The sequence below is a fragment of the Anas platyrhynchos genome, chromosome 7 (genome assembly GCF_047663525.1).
Source record: "Anas platyrhynchos isolate ZD024472 breed Pekin duck chromosome 7, IASCAAS_PekinDuck_T2T, whole genome shotgun sequence".
Lineage (NCBI taxonomy): Eukaryota > Metazoa > Chordata > Aves > Anseriformes > Anatidae > Anas > Anas platyrhynchos.
The window spans coordinates 6,200,471-6,220,009 of record NC_092593.1 but is presented as its reverse complement, the minus strand read 5'-3'; the positions used below and the strand labels follow the sequence as shown (position 1 = coordinate 6,220,009).

Here is a 19,539-nt window from a genome sequence, read left to right as displayed (position 1 = left end):
CCACAACTTGTATCTAGCATCGTCCTGCCCAGAGGGAACAATTTAGGCTATGCTGGCTTTGTAACATCCGAGATTTCCTACAGTAATGAAACTCTTACCTGGTGGCTTCTAGCAAAATTAAGACTTCATTTTCTGCTGAAGAAGTGTGAATAATCTCCAGAGCGGGTCCAGAGCTGACCCTGCTTTTCTCCCAAATCTTCTTTTTTTTTTTTTTTTTTCCTCCTGTTGTCCAATCTGACTGCTGAGGATTTTACTCATGGGTTGTTTTCTGACCTGTCTACCCAAGACTGCAAAATTAATTAAACATGTCTGTCTCTATGCGTGTTCACTAAGGAGATTGTCCATTCCAGCACAAGTTAATACTGCATCTGTATCAATATTAACAAGAAATATCTAAAAAACAGGGCATGAAAATTTTGCACTCTGCCTGCTATACAAATCAGCTCATTGCACACCCTATCCTTGTCCTATATGTGTAGCCTTTTGTCTCCTGTGTCCTTTCGACTTAATTTTAGTTTGCCCTCTACTTTCACCTCCATTACTGTGTTATACATGGGCAGTTGGCTATGTGACTTAATCATATCAGCCTCCTCCTGCTGTTTTACTTCAATCATCTCCAACCTTTCTCCACTGAGCTGACAAAGATACTTTCTCCTGAGCCATGGAAAACACGATCTAAAACAATAAGATAGTGTTAACATTCTGCATGCATGATTTCAATAACATCCCATGTAACCAGTCATGTAGCTTTTTTTTTTTTTTTTTTTTGCCTTTTTTTTTAATGAAATTGCCCTTGTTATCAGTCTGTTTTCATTCAGTTCTCACAAAAGGATTGCTCACAGCATGAGTCATGCCAGACATTTCAGCATCTCTGTCAGGAAGTCAGTAAAGATAATAAAAAGGGGTATATCCAGACAAATCTTTGGAAATATAACATTTAAGATCAGTGATGCTTCTGATGGTTTTCAGTCATTTTGCAGAACATGAAGAACAAACAAACGAAATACCCTAACAACAACAGCAGCAACAAAAACCAAACTCTCTTGTTTATTTATATTTTTGTATTGTTCCCCATGGCGTTTGCCTGCATCTATCATATAAATCTTAGTTTTCCCAACTTTATTTTCATTTTAAGGTCGTCTACTCTCAGAACTTTCTGCCTGGTAAGAGCAGCAGATTTAACAGCAAGCAAAGTTAGTCTGGAGTCAAGCTGACCTGCAGAGGAGCACTCTCCTGCTCTCACCTCTGTCCCTGGGTACTAGGGTGAGTGCTGCTGCCTCTGAAAGTGGAGGTGCTTCCTAGTCTCAGTCCCCACCCCTCTCAATAAGAAAGGAATCACTGCCCCATGCACGCAAGTATGCTTTGAGACTGGCTTTTTGTTTGTTTGTTTGTTGTTTTTCTTCCTTCCGTGTTTCTCTCCTGAAAGGAATATTTTTTGTAATGTCAATTGGCAATATCTGCATAGTTATGAAGCTTTCCTGGCACTGCATCTGCTGATTGATGGCCGTGAAAATGCAGCATATTTCATTTTCTTTTTCTAGACGTGAAGCCAGCTGCTAATGGTTTTCACAGGGTGAAGCTGGCAGCTGCAGGATCAGGTCTCAAGGCTCTAAAATGTGCATTTTCAGGAGTGCCACCTGGGTTTTTGGCTGCTTCATTACTGGTCATTACTGCTCATAAGAAATAATCTAAGCAAAATGGGTGCTGTGTCTGGCTGTAAATTCTGTGGTCTGATATGGGAAACTGAAGTCATCAGTATCAGATGGACGTGATCTCAGTGATCTTGAAATCTTTCTGTATGCAATTAAAACTTCCCTTGCCTGTTTCCATAAACATATTAAGTTCCACATTTTAACAGTTGACATGTATTTAGTTTTATTCATCTGCTTCCCTAAGTCAAATAAAGAAACTAATGCATAAATATTACTCTCTTTATGTTAATTGTGAGAGCTTGCTGAAGACTGAAATAAAGCATGAACATCAGTGCATCATTAGTGAGTGAGAGCAACACTGACTCTCTGCAGACACCAAACAGCAATAAATAATTTTAATCTCTTCTTACAGGGCTTGGATAAAATAAGTATCTATGTACTTGTTCCTTCCACTCATGAAAATGGCCACTTGATTCAAACATGTGTCTATCTTGCACAACTTTTCTGTATCATGCACAACAAGGGACTGAATCCATCAGGGCTATGGAATTGCCACATTTCTTCTTCAAGGCCCATGCATCTCTATTTAGAAAATCCTTCTGTAACTATGAAGAATGGAATAGGATTTGGTCCCACCAAGATATGTAGACTGCACATTCTTCTGGGAGGAGGAGGCAGGAAAAACAGATGGGCTTTGGCAGTGTTGCATGTTATTCACCATCAGCTTTGTAAGCTGCTGTGAGGCAGGAATCAGCCTGGTCTGCATTTGCATTTACAGTGTTAAGGTATTTCACAAGGACTTAAATGGGAAGGAGCAAGGCAAAAATATTTGTCTGTGTGGGAATTCCTGAAAGTAGCTAGAGAATTTCATAATCACACTGAAATCACACAAGAGCAAATTTTGCAACGTTGGCCATTTTATCCTTGGAGCAAATTGACCTCAACACACAATTGAACAAATTTAAACAGGAGTAATAGGTTCTATAAGCAGAAATACCATAAAACAGAACCTTTCTTCAGGGTAGGAAAGTCCTGTTAGCTTAATTTCTAATCTAGATGATCAGCAGAAAGCATTCATAACTGGAGACTGAAAAGCAGACCTACAGCATACCTGGCTTTCTCCTATGAGGCTCTGCAGGTCAAATTCTCTCTCATAAATGTGTGCCACAGAGGTTTTAAATAAGGAACTGGTGAAGAATAGTTGAACAGTGAAAGCCATTATCTCAAAAGACTGATATTTACTGGATTCTTCCTTTTTACCTTTCTAGCTGAGTTACAGAATTTTCCTTTTTGCTGCACATTCATTTGCCTCCTTTCTTTAACAAATACCATTGAGCTGAGTATGCAAAGATCTTATATTCTGTTATCTAGAATTATCACCGAAGACCCTTTCAACTCCTGTTCACATACAAATGAGACTTGCATACTTTCAGGGCAGAGCAGTACATTAGCAATCAGGAGAAATAACAATAGAAAAGGGTCAGTAAGCGAAGGAGAAAGACCAGGATGTACTGTCTGATTGCAAGAAAACTGTTTTCACTCTAGTGTGAAAAGGTACTCTGAGTGCTAAGAATACAGTAGAGCAACAGTTACATTAATGCCACAGTATAGACCTCTTTTGGATCCCTGCATACTTGTTCAGATTTGCACAAGCAGAGGGAATGGCTATTAGGGTAATCAGGGGAATGAAGAGCTTGCTTTGTAAGTAGAGATTAAAATTAATTTGCTGAGAGTAGCAAAAGGGACACTGAGGAGGCATTTTATGTTGCTGTTATCAGGGGGAAGGGAACTCTGGAGGCTAAAGAACAATGTTGTGAGAGCATCCACTATTGCAGCAACATCTCTGAACACGTTTAGGGTGGCAAATAGGGAATTTCTACCTACAGAAACATACAGATCTAGATGGCTTGAACAAAAATCCTTGTTCTCAAAGAGTTTTCGTGGTGGCCTCTAATAGTTGAAAACAGTTTTCATGCTGGTCTTAGACTGAGCAAGAGCAATGGTTCACACAGAAGAGGCCTTTATAATGTAACTAACGGACACCCACAGGGTGGCTTTTGCCACATCCTTTTTCCAGTATACCTTGTGGGTGGGACCAAAACACATCCTCTTCCCATGAACCTGAAGGAAACCAAGATACACCCAATCACATAGAACTGACACCACTAGCAGATTATACCCTTTCTCTTTCTTTCTATTTTGGATATAACACCTAAAAACCTCCTAGAGAAAAAATAAATAAATAAATAAATAAATAATAAAAATAAAAATAAAAATGAGTGTGTAACCCCCACAGGTTAATGTTTGACAAAAGGAAAATATATGCATATTAGTGCCTCTATTGAAGCAGAGATGTTTAAAGGTTCTGGTTCAGAGGATTAGAGAGATCTGGAAGTTTTGAAATGCTAGCCTTGCCCTCACCCACCACAGATTTGATTTAATGCCTACAAGCCAAATTAATGTTTACAGTATTTCATTTTTTGATGAAAAAAAAAAAAAAAAAAAAGCTATTATCTATTTTGCTATTTTATCATCAATCATTGAATTATTGTTGGGATTTTTTTTAGTACATTCAATATCTTAACATAAATATCATGGAATATAAAAATGTCTGATTTGTAGACTCTCACTATGAATAAATTAAGCTGGATTTATGAGACTTACGGTCTGTTCTTCTTCTGTTCTTTGGAGGGCTTCGTGAATGTGCAATGAGAGCTCTTATTTCTTATTATGGAGTTTTATTGCCACTGTGTAACTGAGTTAATATAAAAAGTATAAATAGGGATATGCGTTTGCCGGTGAGATGTTTTAATATGGGAAAGAACATCTGAAGTTCAAAAAATATGAACTGAAGTACTGGCTGTATATCTTACTGTGTAAATGGAAGGAGAAAGAATTTCAAGAGCTAAAGAAAGAATGGAGTGTGTGGGAATTGTCCCCTAGGAAGGGGACAAAAAAAAATTTCTGAAGGCAGGAATTAGTATCTGGTTTGATTCTTTCCCTCAGTCATCATGTCTTTTTTAAGAAATCTTCTTGTACTCTGCAACTGCATTTTAACAAACATCCTAAACTGCTGTAATTTCTTCATGTTACCTGCTGGTCTCCTGCACAAACTTTCATAAAGTGAAAGAAAACGTACAGAAAGCAAGAGAAGCAGGAAAGGCTTAACAGACAGGATATTTTGCCTTCTAACAGCTCCTCTTTTTTGGTCTGTAAAACTTGGGTGATGTTAGTCCACGTAGACTTTGACCCAGGCAGTAATGTTAACTCCCTTCTAAATGAAGAGAGGAAGATGAAATGCTGAGTGAAGAATCCTTCAACAGTATTTTAACAGCATTAAGACCATAAAGACACAGACAACATCCAAGCACACAAATGAAGCAAAGGTTGTTACCAGCAGATGAGAACAGACCCAGCACAGCTGTGCCTAAAGAGATAGCAGCTGGAAAGGACTAAGGAGGCCACCAAAAGGGAGAACAGCTGGTGGAAAACCAAAAAAAAAAAAAAAAAATAGTTTTAAAGCAGGACTACATGAACCAGCTTCACTGAGTGAAGCAGATGTAGGGCTTGGAGAGGAGAGAGTGCCTTCAAGGCTTCAGGGAGCCCTTTCTGGGCTGACCCTGGGTGAAGAGCAGTGATGGGAGAAAGAGGGAAAGATGGGTACCACCTTCTCAGCAGCTCTGCAGCCTTTGGACTCTAGCAGTGAAAAGCCATTTGGGGGAGGTTGGACACAATAAACTTTCTGGGTTTTCCTCTGAAACAGAAAGGACTGTTGCAAAATGGCAGGAGACCACAGTGACCAAGGGACAACTTGCTCTCAGTTCTCCTCGCTGATTCCCCTCCACTCCTGACTACAGGATATACTGTAGGAATGGGATAGGGGCAAGCTCAGCTGACTTGAAAGACCAACATTTTGGAGTCAGGATTCTTTGCTCTCTGCAAGGAGCTATAGCTGATTACATTTGTTATTGTCTTTTTTAGAGTTGACGGAAGATGTCAGATCCAATTTTTTTGGCCCTAAATCTAAGACTATAAGAGGTATTCTGAACTCAATGGACAATTTATTTAAGAGGTTAAACGTCTTTTCTTTTACAACAGAAATTTAATTTCCCATTGTTTATCACTATTGTAATTGTTTATCACTATTGTAAGCATTTTTGTTGCTTTGTGATGTCCGATGGAGAGCCAGTGGGTTATTGCTATATTACGTTTCACTATGAAATCCAGTCAAATTAATGGCTTTGGAGCCACTTGAGATTTACACAATTTATATCAATGACTTTCTACTTAAAGTGTTTTACCAAATCAGGAAATAAATTGTAGGTTTTGTGAAAATACCATAATTAAAAATTGACTTGTATTAACTGTTGGCTTCTGGAATGTGCATGAAGTTCAAGTATGATGGATTGTTTTGCTCAATGAAAACTATAAAAAAAAGCAGGAGAGACTTATGATGATAAAAAAGCCTTTTTTTTTTTTTTTTTTTTTTTTTTTTGGTGGTTACATTATCAATCTTTATATTGAGCCAAATTCTGCTTGCATTTCTTTTGTACATATTTTGACTTCTCTCTGACCAGCTGTGGAAAGAGAACAATATTTTTATTATACTGAAGAAATATTATCACATTTAAAATCAAAACACATGTTCTTCAACCAAGTATAAAACTTCAGAAGCCAGAAATCAAACCCTTGTTTTAGTTATTTCTTTAGCATGACTTAATCACTTCAGAATTTAGCAAATTGTGATAAATCTTTCTGTTATAAAAACAGAAGGGAAGTTTTCTTGCCTCTCACTTTAGCAGTCAAAATGTTCAGATGGTGAATGTTATTTTTCTATGGTTTGTTTTGGAAAAAGCAATGAAGAAACATGCAAAGGGAAGTTGTGATGTAAGACTGGCCTAGATTTTAGGTGTGGTTTTTGTGTGTGTGTGTGGTTTTTTTTGTTTATTTTTTTTTTGTTTTTTAATGAAAATAGGATTCAGGGCATCTCTTAAGGTATAAAAATAAGCCAAACTGTCATCTCTGTGTGACTGCCATATTCCTGGTGAAAATCAGCAGAAATGGATAGGACTATTGACCTTGAATTTAACATGGTACTGCAGAGTTCATAATATGAGATCCGTATGTAAGAAATTAGGCATATTCTTTCATTTTGTTTGTTGCATTCAGTTATTTAAGCAGAATACCGAGACATGTAAAAGGACTGCAAGAAGTGTGAAGTTTTTCCTTGTTGTTACATTTAGAGATGAAACAAGAAATTCTTTCCTGCACCTTCCCCCAGGAAAAAGGGGTACTGAGGGGGACAAAATGTCCAAGCTCCCACGCTGCCCAGGAAAACACTGAGCATGTGCTGAAAATAGAACATGTTGGGATGGGGCAAGCTCTGGGCAGGAGGCAGAAAAAGAATGTCCTGGGATGGTGATGGATGGCATGACAACACCGAAACATTTTACAAAATCTCATCTTATGTATTAAAGCAAGAGGAATGAATCTGGTGGACAAATGTCTCTTATTTTTATGAGAGAGACTGTACAATTGCAGGAGCAGGGCAATGTTAGCTGGAGGCTTGTTCTTTTTAATCCAAGCCTTTCCTATAATGCAGCAGCTCACGCACAGCAAGGGGCACTCTCTCATGATGAAATTACATGTTCAACAAGCTACGCCTCGCAGTCATGTAATATAATGGTTGTGCAACAGGGAGAGAGACATCTTTCTGATGCACCTTCGTGAAACGGGTTTGAAATAAGTTTTGATCTGTATGCCAGATATCTGTGATAATAAAAATGAAATTCCCCTTAATGTCTGTTTTTTCCTGGTGTTGCAGTCCAACCATCATTTGCTTCACTGTCTTACCTCACTGAAAGCCCTAAAAGAAGCGAAAACAGGGTGGAAGTTTCTGTGAATAACAAAACTGTGAGCTTAATGCAAATAGAAACACACAGGAAGGTGTGTGTGAAGCTCCTAGATGATGGCCACACAGTGTAAGTGGTGTGTTAAACCCAACAGAAAGATCTTACACATCAATTGTCCTACAAATGCTATTCTAATGACAGGTGCTGTTACTGCCAACTCACACATTGCTTTGAAGCTTCACTTGGGTTTCAAATGGACAATAGCATGCTGATAACTTTTCTGGGTTTTTATTTCACATTTCCCTGAATTATGGCAAAATCACATTGATAAAATCTTTCAGATGCCTTATCTGAGTTTCAGAAATAAATAAATTGTTGGGTTCACTTTTGAACTCACTACATAGATTGCTAGGTCACCAGAAAGAAAAAAAAACTTTGTATTTAATCTCAAATGCTTAGAAGTTTAGCCAGTGCTTTTCAGCTAATCTTTTATAAGGGATAATTTAGTTTTCCAAAACCAAGACAAATTATTTTTCTACAGACAGCAGGTATTTCCTACTAATGAAAAAGGTATTATAGCATGCCCATGTTAAAAAGAGAAAAAAAGGCTTGTGTGCAATTTCCCTCTCACATAATTGCATGGTGATGCTGAAAAGACACTGTGAGGTGAAATTTTACTCCAAGCTAAAATAAGATGCTAGCTCTTCTGGTTTAGTAACCTGTGTTAGAAGGCTTGCTAATGTGGCACTATGAGTTTTAATTTTTCAGCTGGACTTATACAAAGCAGTGATGATTTGGGGGGTTAAAAATTGACTGCAATATCTTACAGTTTCTAATTACTGAATAATATATTACCTTTTTTTTTTTTTTTTTTTCAGGATTTGTTCTTCTCTGTGCTTGCATATCTTAGAAAATATATTGTGTGAGGTGGCCAGAGATTTTTCCAAAAGGACAGCCTGCTCAGGTAGAAAAAAAAAGAATATTTTGCAATGCTTTGGGGGAAGTGAATAAAGATAGCACAGGTGGAATTCAGCAGCATTACAGGAAGAGTTTCACTCAGCATTATTTTCTTGCTCTCTGTCCTCTTCTATTCCTTCTTAGAGATGTGCAAAGGCAAAGCTTCCCTGTGAATATTCAGCCCGTGGTCAGTTTGACTTAAGTGAAAACAGAGAACAACCCAAGCAACACCTCATTTAACAAAACGCATGTACTTGTGCATTTTTCCAGTAGTTTTATGCCCATCACAGGAGAGGTTGTTGCCTTGTAGGAGCATTTGGAAGTAATAAGAGCAGAGACCTGCTTATGCCCTACAAAAATGCCAGGTTAGCTCTCCTGCCAGTGAAGAGCAATACATATTCTTCCATGCTTTGTCTTGTCTCCTTCGGTGTAAGTAAAACCAACATTGTTCTCTCTCCCTGCCACCCCCCTCTGAATGTATATATTTTATAGCTAATGAAAAAGCTCAGGAAATATAACTGTCCCTCATATTGATTTTGCTTTTATATAGTGCCTTTTCCCCAAATGGATGCCAGAATGCACTCTTAAAATCAAACTATATAAAACTATAATTTCTGCAAGAATGGAAAAGCATGGCAGCAGCTAGCAGAGCACTTTAGCTCTAGACAACACTTTAAGAAATTAAGGTGGTTTTAAGGAGCAGGCCCAAGGCCTTGAAGAGGTTAAATGCAGCAGTTCATGCAACAAAAAGCACAACAGCCTCCAGCCCTTTATACACAGAATTTATTCAAATACCTCACCATTTAGCTGCCTGCTGTACTCTGGTGGGTACCTGCTGCCCCCAGCTCCAGGTTTTAATTGAACTTTCCTAAATTAAGGACTCTTTTGCCTTCAGTGAAATTAGGGTTTTTGTAAAAATAAATTAACTTGTGTTTATCTGAATGTAAAATACCCAGTTTCCCTATGCCCTCTCTTAAACACAAAACAATAGATGTTACAGGGTACTCCATGGCTTTTGTTTTCGAGAAGATGACCTTTGATTAAAAAAAAAAAAAAAAGATTGAAAACCAAAGTGTTAGAACATTGCTTCATAAGCACAAAATGTTATAAAAATTTTCTTTGTGCATTGCAGGGGTCTCATAAACATATATCACTGAAATATGATAATATTGAAATTTAATGTCCCTTCTACTTAGTTTGTTCATTCTTCTAAAAAATGTAAGCATGGGTTTGAGCTGGTCAACAACTTAAAGTGCTGGTTATTTAAAATGCTGTCAGTGAAAGTGTTCATAGAAATGTACACAATTTGAGAAGATCCATACGCTTTTTTTTTTTTTCTTTTCTTTAATAGCAACTATACATAAAAGTATAGTTGTTAGAGAATGAATGAACTTTTGGTCCATTAGAGCTACTTGCACCTTTACAGTAGACAAAGACATAGGTGGCTGGCATCCAAGCCCTCATTCTAAGATGTATTTAATTACTAATAGAAAGTGAAACAGCTTAAGTAAGAGACCTAAAGATATTCTCCCCTGGCATAATCGATAGACCAGTTCTGAGGGCACTTGTCTGTGACAGAAGAGATTGATTCAGCTCTTGTATACTAAAACACAACATCTTTTCTGTTGGAAGTGATTAACAAAACATAAGGCTATCAGTTAACACTTTGGGTTTCTCCCAGTTTTGTCTCAGTGGGAAAGTAAATTTTTAAATTGTTTTCAATTGTTAAAGCAATCAGATAGAAAAAGAAAAAAAAAAAAAAAGAAAAAAAAAATCCAACCTGTTTCTGAGTGAATGAACAGAAGTTACTCAGCCTGAAGAAGTTTATCTTTGGAAGTCCTAGTCTGTACACTGCTATGCAGAAGATCACAGTGTAGAATTGGGCTGTACCAACTGTGAGCCTGGGGTAAAATTCAGAAGCAAAAATCCAGTTTGTGAGGGCTATTTATTGTGACCTTTATCATTCCTTTCAGCATTTCTACAGCACACTGATTTTAGCAATAATCACATGAAGTACTGGTAACAGTGGTGCCCACAACGTTTTCAGTGATTATGTACACACGTAGCCATCTATGTTACCTTTTTGCAGGATTGCCACGTTTTAACTTTATGTTCAGTTTAGCCACACTGAAAGCAATGTAAGTATTAGCATATGTTAAGGTTGTCAAAGGCAAGGCTTATCCTTACATGATGGCCAGTTTTAAACCTGAGAACCTCACTAAGGGTTCTTCAAAAAACTTGTGCACCATTACCAAGCAAAGATTTCTCAGCAAACATGTTTAAAAGAAGCCAGAATAAAGTTGCCTGCTTCAAGGGTCTTAAAGAATATAAAATAAAAATACACCAACAGCATAAAAGCCAGACTTGGGAAGACAGCTTGTTTTCCCGTTAATCTTTGTATATACAAGTACTGTTTAGTGTCCCTGCCATCAACCTTTCTGAGTGCTAAAGGAGCTCCTAACAGAACAGTTTCTGGACCTCATGAGTGTTTATGTGATTCTGTGCCAGATCCTTGGAGCTGAGAGGGTTGAAAAGGGACAAGGCACCAGGTCCTGGTCCCCTCACATCCCAACAGCTCTTAATGAGGGTACTCTGTATTCTCAGGTGGCAACCTTCAGGTTCAGCCCTAAGACAGAAGATGAAGTTGTTTTGAAACAGCAGATGAATAATATTGTCAGCAGTGTATTAATGAGAGAAAGCATCTACACACCCATGCAAGGAGTGCAAGTAATAGGAAACAGAACAAGAAATGTTTGTGGGAAAGAGACATTATGAAACAGCAAGAATAACTGTGGGTGATTTTCCTGACTAGAATATCAGTTATTGGGAAAAAAAAATGCAAAAAATTAAGAAGAAAGAAAGGAGGTGAGTAGTAGATTGATGATTTATGTTAAAGCTATTTGTATTGCAAGGCAGTGATCATGGCAAGAGGAGAAAATAGTTGTAAAATTCCTCTGGGAGATGTATAGCTCGTGCTGGGATTACAGTCTGCAGCTCAGACACAGCTACACTGAAGAACACCTGTATCTTCAGGCTTTATGCCCTTACACAAGCACATGTGAAGGTCAGGGATTAAACTGAAATTCAGCCCTCTACATCCCAGCCTGCTTCCCCAGGGCCATAGTCTTTGATGCCTTCTCTGGAGCCATATCGTAAGGCTGTAACAGACCTTTACCTCTGCAAGATGTGCTTTGGCAGGTCCCACCACTGGAGGATGAACAAAATGCACCTTGGCTCCAGAATGGGAGAGCTCTCCCAGCTCCAGCTCTCCCAGAGTGACTATTCACAGTGCTTTGTTAGGGATTTTCACTACAGGATGAATTGAAATAACTAGTTCAGGAAAATAACTGAAAATTATGTGAAATTGGAAGGTTTCTAAACTAAACAATTGCGAGTGAGACTTTTAAAGGATATGGTAGGAAAAAAAGAGGCTAAATACTTCAGGAATGTAATGACGTATAGGTGCCCACAGGCACTTTGAAGACTTTCCACTGGACAAAAACACAATTTTTGTGGTGGCTGTGTACAACCTAAGCTAGAAGGATAGCTTTCTTTTACTTTTACTTTTATACTGCTTTGTATACAATGAGAAAATGTATTTAGCACTCAAAATTGAGTTGCCACTACATCAGGGTAGGAAATAGACTCAATTTCCTTTGTATTTCTTGCAAAAGAGAAACAAGGAGTTAATTAGATTTCACCCTGTTTATGTCTTTGTTGCCAGCCCTAATCTTAATATCTATTAAAAGAACAGACCAAATGGTTTTGGGAATATTTATTTATTTATTTATTTGTTTGTTTATTTTTCTCTCACCCATTAAGAAAAGAATAGAGCTGACAATAAGGTAGCCTGAGTGAATCAAAGTTTCTACGTTGTGTTATTGAGGGAGGTTGGGTCACAGTCAACTAATTTTATAACATAGTCATAGTTGATTATAAAGCAAATAATTGGCAGAGGAAGACAAAGAAGACTATTAAAAATAATCTCTGAAAGATGTTTTCATGTCTACCTGTTCCAATAGTTGGACCAGATCAAAAATAACGTAGCTGACTAATGCAGTGAGGTCTAATAATGTTACTACTAAAGAAAATTTAAATTAATAAATTACTAATAACAAAATGTTAGCTTAGCTAATGTATGACCTAATGACCAAGTTTTATCTCAACGTTCTCTTCATACAGGTGTCTAGAAAACCAATGAGATAAAATCCCATGAAAAATTTGCATGAGAGTCAAACATCAGTAAAATACTATTTTAAATGAGATGAGAAACAACCAGGAGCTGACATAATACAGGCTCTTTTCTGTAAAGGAATGGTTTAGTTCAGATCCCAAGCTTTTCTCCTCATTTGCCACTAAGTTCATTATTATAATTATTTGGGATTTTCCCTCTCTCATCATTTTGTTGTCTTCTAGGTTTTAGTCATAGACTTCTTGCCTTCTGAGAGTAGTGAACACAAGTGCATTTTGATCAGCTATTTAAAAAACAAAGTGAGACTGTGAGTCCAGGACATGAACAGTTATGCTATATCTTATTAGCATAAGGAAGAAGAAAAGTTGGGGTGTCCAACAGTTCATGGAAAGTGCAAGAGCTACTGAGCTGATGAGGCATTAGAAAGACACTACATGAGGGACCATTTACTGTAACTGTCAACACACAAAGCTGTCAAGGGACAGTTGAGTTGTAAAATGCTTCAGCTACCACACGAGATGCATTACATTGTTGCAGTATGCAGATAAATTGCTATCCAGCTCATGGAATCTGCTTTGTGAACAAAATAGGGGAATAAGATAAACTTGCTCTCAATCGATGAATAATATAAAACCAGCAAAAGGAGCAGAGCAGACTACTACAATCCCTCAACTGTATTAGGCAATCAATTTTTTTGCCTTTCAATACGTAGAATATTCCCTTGTGGCGCTTCGTGGATGCCATGCAGTGTGAATACAGCAATCAAAGTAATAGACTTTGGAATAATCAAAATAATATGTGTCAGAAAGAAGCAAATGAGTACATACATTCATTAAGTAAATCTCCTAAGAGCTTAACACACAAAACTCTTTCCAGAAAAGCTGTACAAACAATTGCATGCACTAACACATGGTTATACTTGTGTTTCAAAGTCAGATGAAAAATATTCCTTGAATTAATCCTTTTTTTTTTGTTGGTTAGGTTTCAACATAAATAACTTCTATTCAGTGCAAAACACATAGTGTAGCTGCCACAATGAAATTAATAAAGGTCATAACTGAAAGCAAACTGCGCTGCTTTGTGAAAACTTAAAAAGCATTGAACAAGCCATGTTGTCAACTAAGCATTAAAGACCATTTATTTTTGTGGCTATCCACTTTTGGGGCATCAACAACAACCAACATTAAACCTCTACCTGTGAAGTGACTCAGGAGCAAAGTAGCCAAAAAGTCAGAATAAACACAAGAATGTCTAAGAAAACAAGCTTGCAGACAAAAATCAGCCAAGTTTGACTGCCTTCAGAACACTTCCCAGCAAATTATTTGAAGGGGTTTGGTACAAACCCACTAAATAGCCCCAAATAGTATCTCACACAATATTCTCAGACTTTTGAAGCTGCAAGTCTGTTACAAAAAAAAATGTAGGAAACCTATTGGAAAGCTTTCGTTCAACAGTGCTTTCCAAAGCTTGCTAATGCAGCCAGAAATGTTTTATTAGGCTACAGATGTGATCTAAAAAAAACTAGAAAAATAAATAAATAAATAAATATGTCTCTAATGAAGTTATTTAGTGCTGGAATTATTTTTGTCTTCAATTATTCTGTATGCTGAAATACATATAGCACTTTGGAAGTTATTGGGTCCTTTCCTGATTGAAATCAAAGGAGATTTGGGAGAAATTTCATGTTATGGTCACCTGAGAAATGCCAAGAACTTTGAATACAACCAGGAATACTTTGTGTCCCTTAGAGTTTGTGTGTGCAGCTGCTTGAGTTTACAAAGAAGATGAAGGAGGGTTCAGCATTTCTATTGTGCTCCTATTTCCTACATTGGCCTTTATTTCAGTTATGAGCTGTACTGCAGTTAACAGGGCTGAGCTGTGACTCTTGAGGCCTTGGTACACATCCCAGCTCTGCCAAAGGATTTTCTGCATGACCTTGAGCCACTTCACATCTCTATCCTATCTGTAAAACAAAATGATGATGCTTCCTCTCTGCAGCAATTTGTCTTGTCAATTTAGGAACAAACACTGATTTGTCTTGACTTCTTGCAGCTCCTATCGATTGCAAAGGAAGCTAGATGTATGCAATACCTCTTAGTATTTGGCATTTGGAGACAAAATAACTTTGAAGAACTGGACCATTAAAGTAAACATTTTGCCCATGAATGTCTTACACTGTTATGAACAGTGTCTAATAAAATGATCCTTGATTTTAGTATAGGGTAGAGTAATAAATAGCTGTTAAGTAGTTTAAAGAGCATACAGATTTGGCAGGTCAATGGGAATTGGCAAATCCTTGAAAGGCAACCCTCTCATACCAAACCTGTTTTGTAAGCCTGTATAACTTTGAAAATAACCATTAATTTTCATCAGCAGATTGGAAGGCAAATGTGTGAGCTAAAAATAGTTTCTCTATCAAATCTCAAAGTCCTAAAATCCAGTGGGGACGTATTGATGTTGTGCAGGAGAGTCACAAACATTTTCATTATAAAGTGGAAAAGGTTCCCTCACCCTCAGAGGGTAGCAGCCATACATTTTTGCCTTCCTTATAAAAGAACTATCCCTGCAGTAAGGATAGCACCATTATTTTTCAAGTAAAAAGGAGAGGAATGTAAATTTATCAGCAAACAGGAATCGCTGTACAACCCCCACTACTAACTCTGCTTTGACTGCATGTAATCAGATTTCACTCTCGAGCTGAACACAAACTGGATTAATTCCAGGCAATAAGGCCAATGAAGTAACCTGATGTTGACAAAAACCTAAATAAGAGAGAAATAAAATATTACCCTGTAAACAGTTTTTGATTATTAAGAATAGTAACAGAAGAAAAACATGCTATAAAGGTTGTTCCTTTCCCTTTGGCTGTTGTTACTGCTTATTTGTCATGGCCATGGTGTCTTGAGTTTACTGCTGTAGGAAAGCATTCGGCAGAATATTTTTTGTTTGCACAGTGCTGTAAAAGTCCTTTGCACAGAGTGAAGACATGGAGCCAGAATAATCCCAGTGTAATTTCTAAAGTTGCTGGAATGTCCCTGACCAAGCCTACTCATGGTTGGAGAGCTTGATCCCAGCAAGCTCTTTCCAAGCCAAATGCCCTGGGGCTTCCCTGGGGGTATTTGCACCTCTCCTGTGCTTGGAGTGCCAGGGGATGACAGGAGCCTGGGAGCACTGGGGGAGTGCTGGGGGTTTGGATGTTGGTGGCAGGGGGTATTTAGGGTCTGAGCAGGGGGCTGACTTCTGCAGCAGGTGTATGAGGCAGGGAAAGCTCCTAAATAGTTTGAAATACTCTATCTGAAATCCTCATGATGAAGTATTTTCTCAGCTCAACTAGGTTTTTGCTTAATTCCCATCTCAAGTAGTTTTTTTGTTTAAAGCACTGAAATTCATGGCACTCAGATTTTACACCAGAAGCTCAAAAGTGAGATCATGGGTTGCTCATGGGTAGTACAGAAAGCAGATTACATACTCTGATTTTCAATTCACTTTTATAGGAAAAGTAGGACTATGGTTTACAACATTACAAGATATACTGAATATATTTTTTTTCAAGTTAGACTATTCTCATTTATTTCCTAATCTCATCATTCAGCTCATTTGAGAATGTAATATCTTTTCCCACCGGCTGTAGGCACCCAGCCATGCTGCCCTCGCCATCCTCTCTCTTCCCCTTTTCCTTCACTTCAGGATACACTCAAATCTTTTCTTATCTGTTTCAGATTTGAGGAAAATCCGCAGGAGTGAAGTTGGAACCAATTAATTGCATCTGATTTTACTATATATGTAACACCCAGCAGTGTAAGTCCAGTAGCTTTTGTGAGCTTTGATGGAAGGTTTGTGCCTTTACATGAAACTCATATCCAAATTCAAAACTTTTCCAATAGCACACTATGCAAAGGCTCCAAAGTGGATGGGGAGCAGTTCCATCTCAATGGTGGTTGCAAGCAGATATCTATTTTAAGATAAATACTTTTGTCTAAAATACCTCCAAAAAAAGCTATTGTCTGTTTCTTTTGATTGACTTATTTACAGAATGTTATCTCAGAAAAGTCTGACAAGCCGTGTTGTGTCAGCCCTCCCACATCTATGAGTCACTGAGTTGCTTTTTCGCCTGATTCTTTACTTAATCTTCTACCACAGAGCAGCTATGGACGTGATTGCTAACCCTTTTATGTTCTTCAGTCACAAGAAAATACGTAAAACCCAAAATAATGTGAATACCTGTAGTCATTGAAGGCTTCATTCACTAACATAAGACTGCAGAAGATGATAAAATTCTTCCTTGGTCTTTAAAAGACTTTATCATCTTTGTCTCCCTCTTAATGAGGCATCTGCAAAAAGCTGTTTGGTCAGACGTTCCTTATTCATAGTTAAATTCTTATGGGATTAGTAGATTTGTTATACTCAGAGTACAAAAGTAAACAGCATATGGCTCTGTTAATATCCTTATAATGTCACAGCACAATCTGTCAGAATGTAAACTTTTTTGAGCAGTTTTCCTTTACTTTGAGTTCATAGTATGGAAAGAAAGAAAGAAAAAAAAATAAGAGAGAAAAAAAAATGAGCAAGTCTTAAGAATTCTTCTGCATCACCTAAGAGACAAGAGACAGGAAGCTATTTTCTAATTCTCGTTCTGTATTCCCCCCTTAATAAGTATGTTTAAGAATAATGCCTTCAGTAACAAAAATACAGTGGAAAAGCAGTTACTTTGTTACTAGGAGTTAAAAGGTCATTTCCCCTTGATGAAAAGCTTGTTCTATCAGATAAGTAGCTGCTACACTCCATAACACTGGCAACCCTTCAAAAGGTTTTAGAAATTAAAGGCATTGTTTGAAGATAAAGGCTATAAGGTCATTTGCCTTGTGTTTAGTCCTGCAAACCTTTCTGTGTAACCCTTTGATATTCAAATGAAGAGTGCTTTAAATTGTGTTATCTTCATATAGCTAATGAGTGCTGGCTGACAATCACTTCTAAAACTAGCTGAAACTCTACTGGAATTAAATGTTGTAAAATATTGCAACATATTTCCTTTAAGGGGGAGTGCCTCCACAGAGTTCGCTGAGGCTATATCCATAATCATTGACAGGACTACACTTTGGTCCTATGCCTTTTCTTGGGTTCTGTTTTTTTGTTTTGTTTTTTTTTTTGTTTTGTTTTTTTTTTTTTTTAACTCCATTTTTAGTAGTTGAATAACATCTAACATGATTTTCAATATATCGTTGCAGTGGATTAATAAAGCTGCATAAAGAAACTACTATATATGTAAAATCTATATCCTCTACGAACCCTATGCTGGAGTGAAACAAGCCTTACAATTAATGTATACAGTAGGAGAAAAATTACTCATGAACTTTTTACTGCCAGAGATAATACGTATAGCTGTGTATTATTATATGTGTAATTAACTAATCTATAATAGTGCTCTGATATACAGTGTATACACTTCTTTCCTTAGAGGAATAGATCCTGATTTTAAAGCTTTTTCTTCTTTTATGATTCATTTCATATATTCCATTTATGGGAAAACATTATGATTCTTCTTTAAATCTCCTGAAAGTTTCTGGTAAGAAGAAGGAATCTTCAGAGGTTTGCAATTTCTCTATTTAAAATAATAATAATAATAACAACAACAACAACAATAACCATAAACCTCCTCTAAAGGACAATAAACATTTTTTTGCTACAAGCATGCCTGGTTATCACTGTGACCTTCTTCATTACCCTAGAAGTTATTTATTTTAACCTTACTTCCATTCTAGTTTGGTGATGCTTTCTAATAATAGCCCTCTCTCTAAGCCACATTCAATAGTGAATGTAAACAAGATCATCTCAGTTTAAAATGCACATGAACTCTGTCCCCCAGATGACTATCAAATAATTAAAAAGTAAAAAATCCTTACCTAATGGAGCTGACTCACTGTTAATGGCCAACAAGGGAATCCAGCAGAGGTAGGCAACAAGTTGGAGATGCTGGTGGAAAGGTAAGGGCTGCTGCATATTGTCCTAGACAGCTTTTATCCACGCATCTGCAGTTGCTTAGAAGTTAACTTTTGAAGTACTAAACTTTGCAGGAAAAGTCATCAGACTGCCTTCCTGTTTCAGATTTCTTTTTTTTTTTCTTTTTTTTTTTTTTTTTCTTTCAATCCACTCTCTTGGAGAGGTCTTAATGTGTCATTAATCCCAGAATTTCCAAGAGGGAAGCCCTCCAGCTATACACAAAGCACACACACACACACACACACACAGAGCAGCTGAGAGCATGTGTCCCTGCAGCTGCTTTCAGTGCAGCTGCTCTGATTTACACACCCCGTAACACACCCGCACACACACGCACGCACAGAGGGTGAGAACAGCGTGTACAGCCAGTATGGGTGGTAGCAGGTGATCTTGGAGAAATCGGGGCTGTAAACCAAACACGCTTGCTCGCCAACAAAGCAGACAACGCTGACTTCAGATTATTGCAGTCATATCTGACATCATGTTTATGTGAGAGGAGTGTAAAAATGTTAAAATAAAAGTATGCAAGTACTTTGCTTCCCACTTCAGGTTCCTGGAGGTTGCATTTATGCAAACCTGTTGCAAAAGTGCTCTGTGCAGCGCCAGCAGCAATCCTGCAGGTTTGTGTCCTGGGTTGATGTATCATTGCCTGGTATTTTAGAAAACAGTTCTTTGCTACTAAAATAAAGTGTGGCAGCATTTGGTCTGTCAACCCGTCATGAGAAATGAGATGTGTGCTTCAGAAGGTTGGCACACCAGCAATAATAACAGAAATGGAAAATAGAAGCAAATGGCAGTGAAAGAATTCAATCATTCATGTTTCTCAATCACGTTTTTTCTCAAGTTTTGTCTCATTTGAAAAGTGCCACGTTACTATAGCATGGCACTT

The 19,539-nt window shown here is 37.5% G+C and overlaps 1 protein-coding gene across 6 annotated transcripts in view; it reads right to left on the bottom strand.

Moving 5' to 3' along the window:
- Positions 1-18,942, bottom strand: part of LOC101796734 (von Willebrand factor D and EGF domain-containing protein) — a 179,256-nt gene extending 160,314 nt beyond the window's left edge. For 2 of the 6 annotated variants that reach the window (XR_011810468.1, XM_072040486.1), the window contains exon 1: positions 18,554-18,941. Coding sequence is in view for 5 of the 6 variants with exons in the window: in XM_072040486.1 (XP_071896587.1) it covers positions 18,554-18,650 (97 nt within the window). In the remaining variant the exon portion in view is untranslated. Of the gene's footprint in view, positions 1-16,874; positions 17,708-18,553 lie in introns of those variants that run through there. The other 4 variants (XM_072040487.1, XM_072040489.1, XM_072040484.1 and 1 more) reach the window with 3 other exon arrangements.
- Between the last annotated feature and the right edge of the window lie 597 nt (positions 18,943-19,539).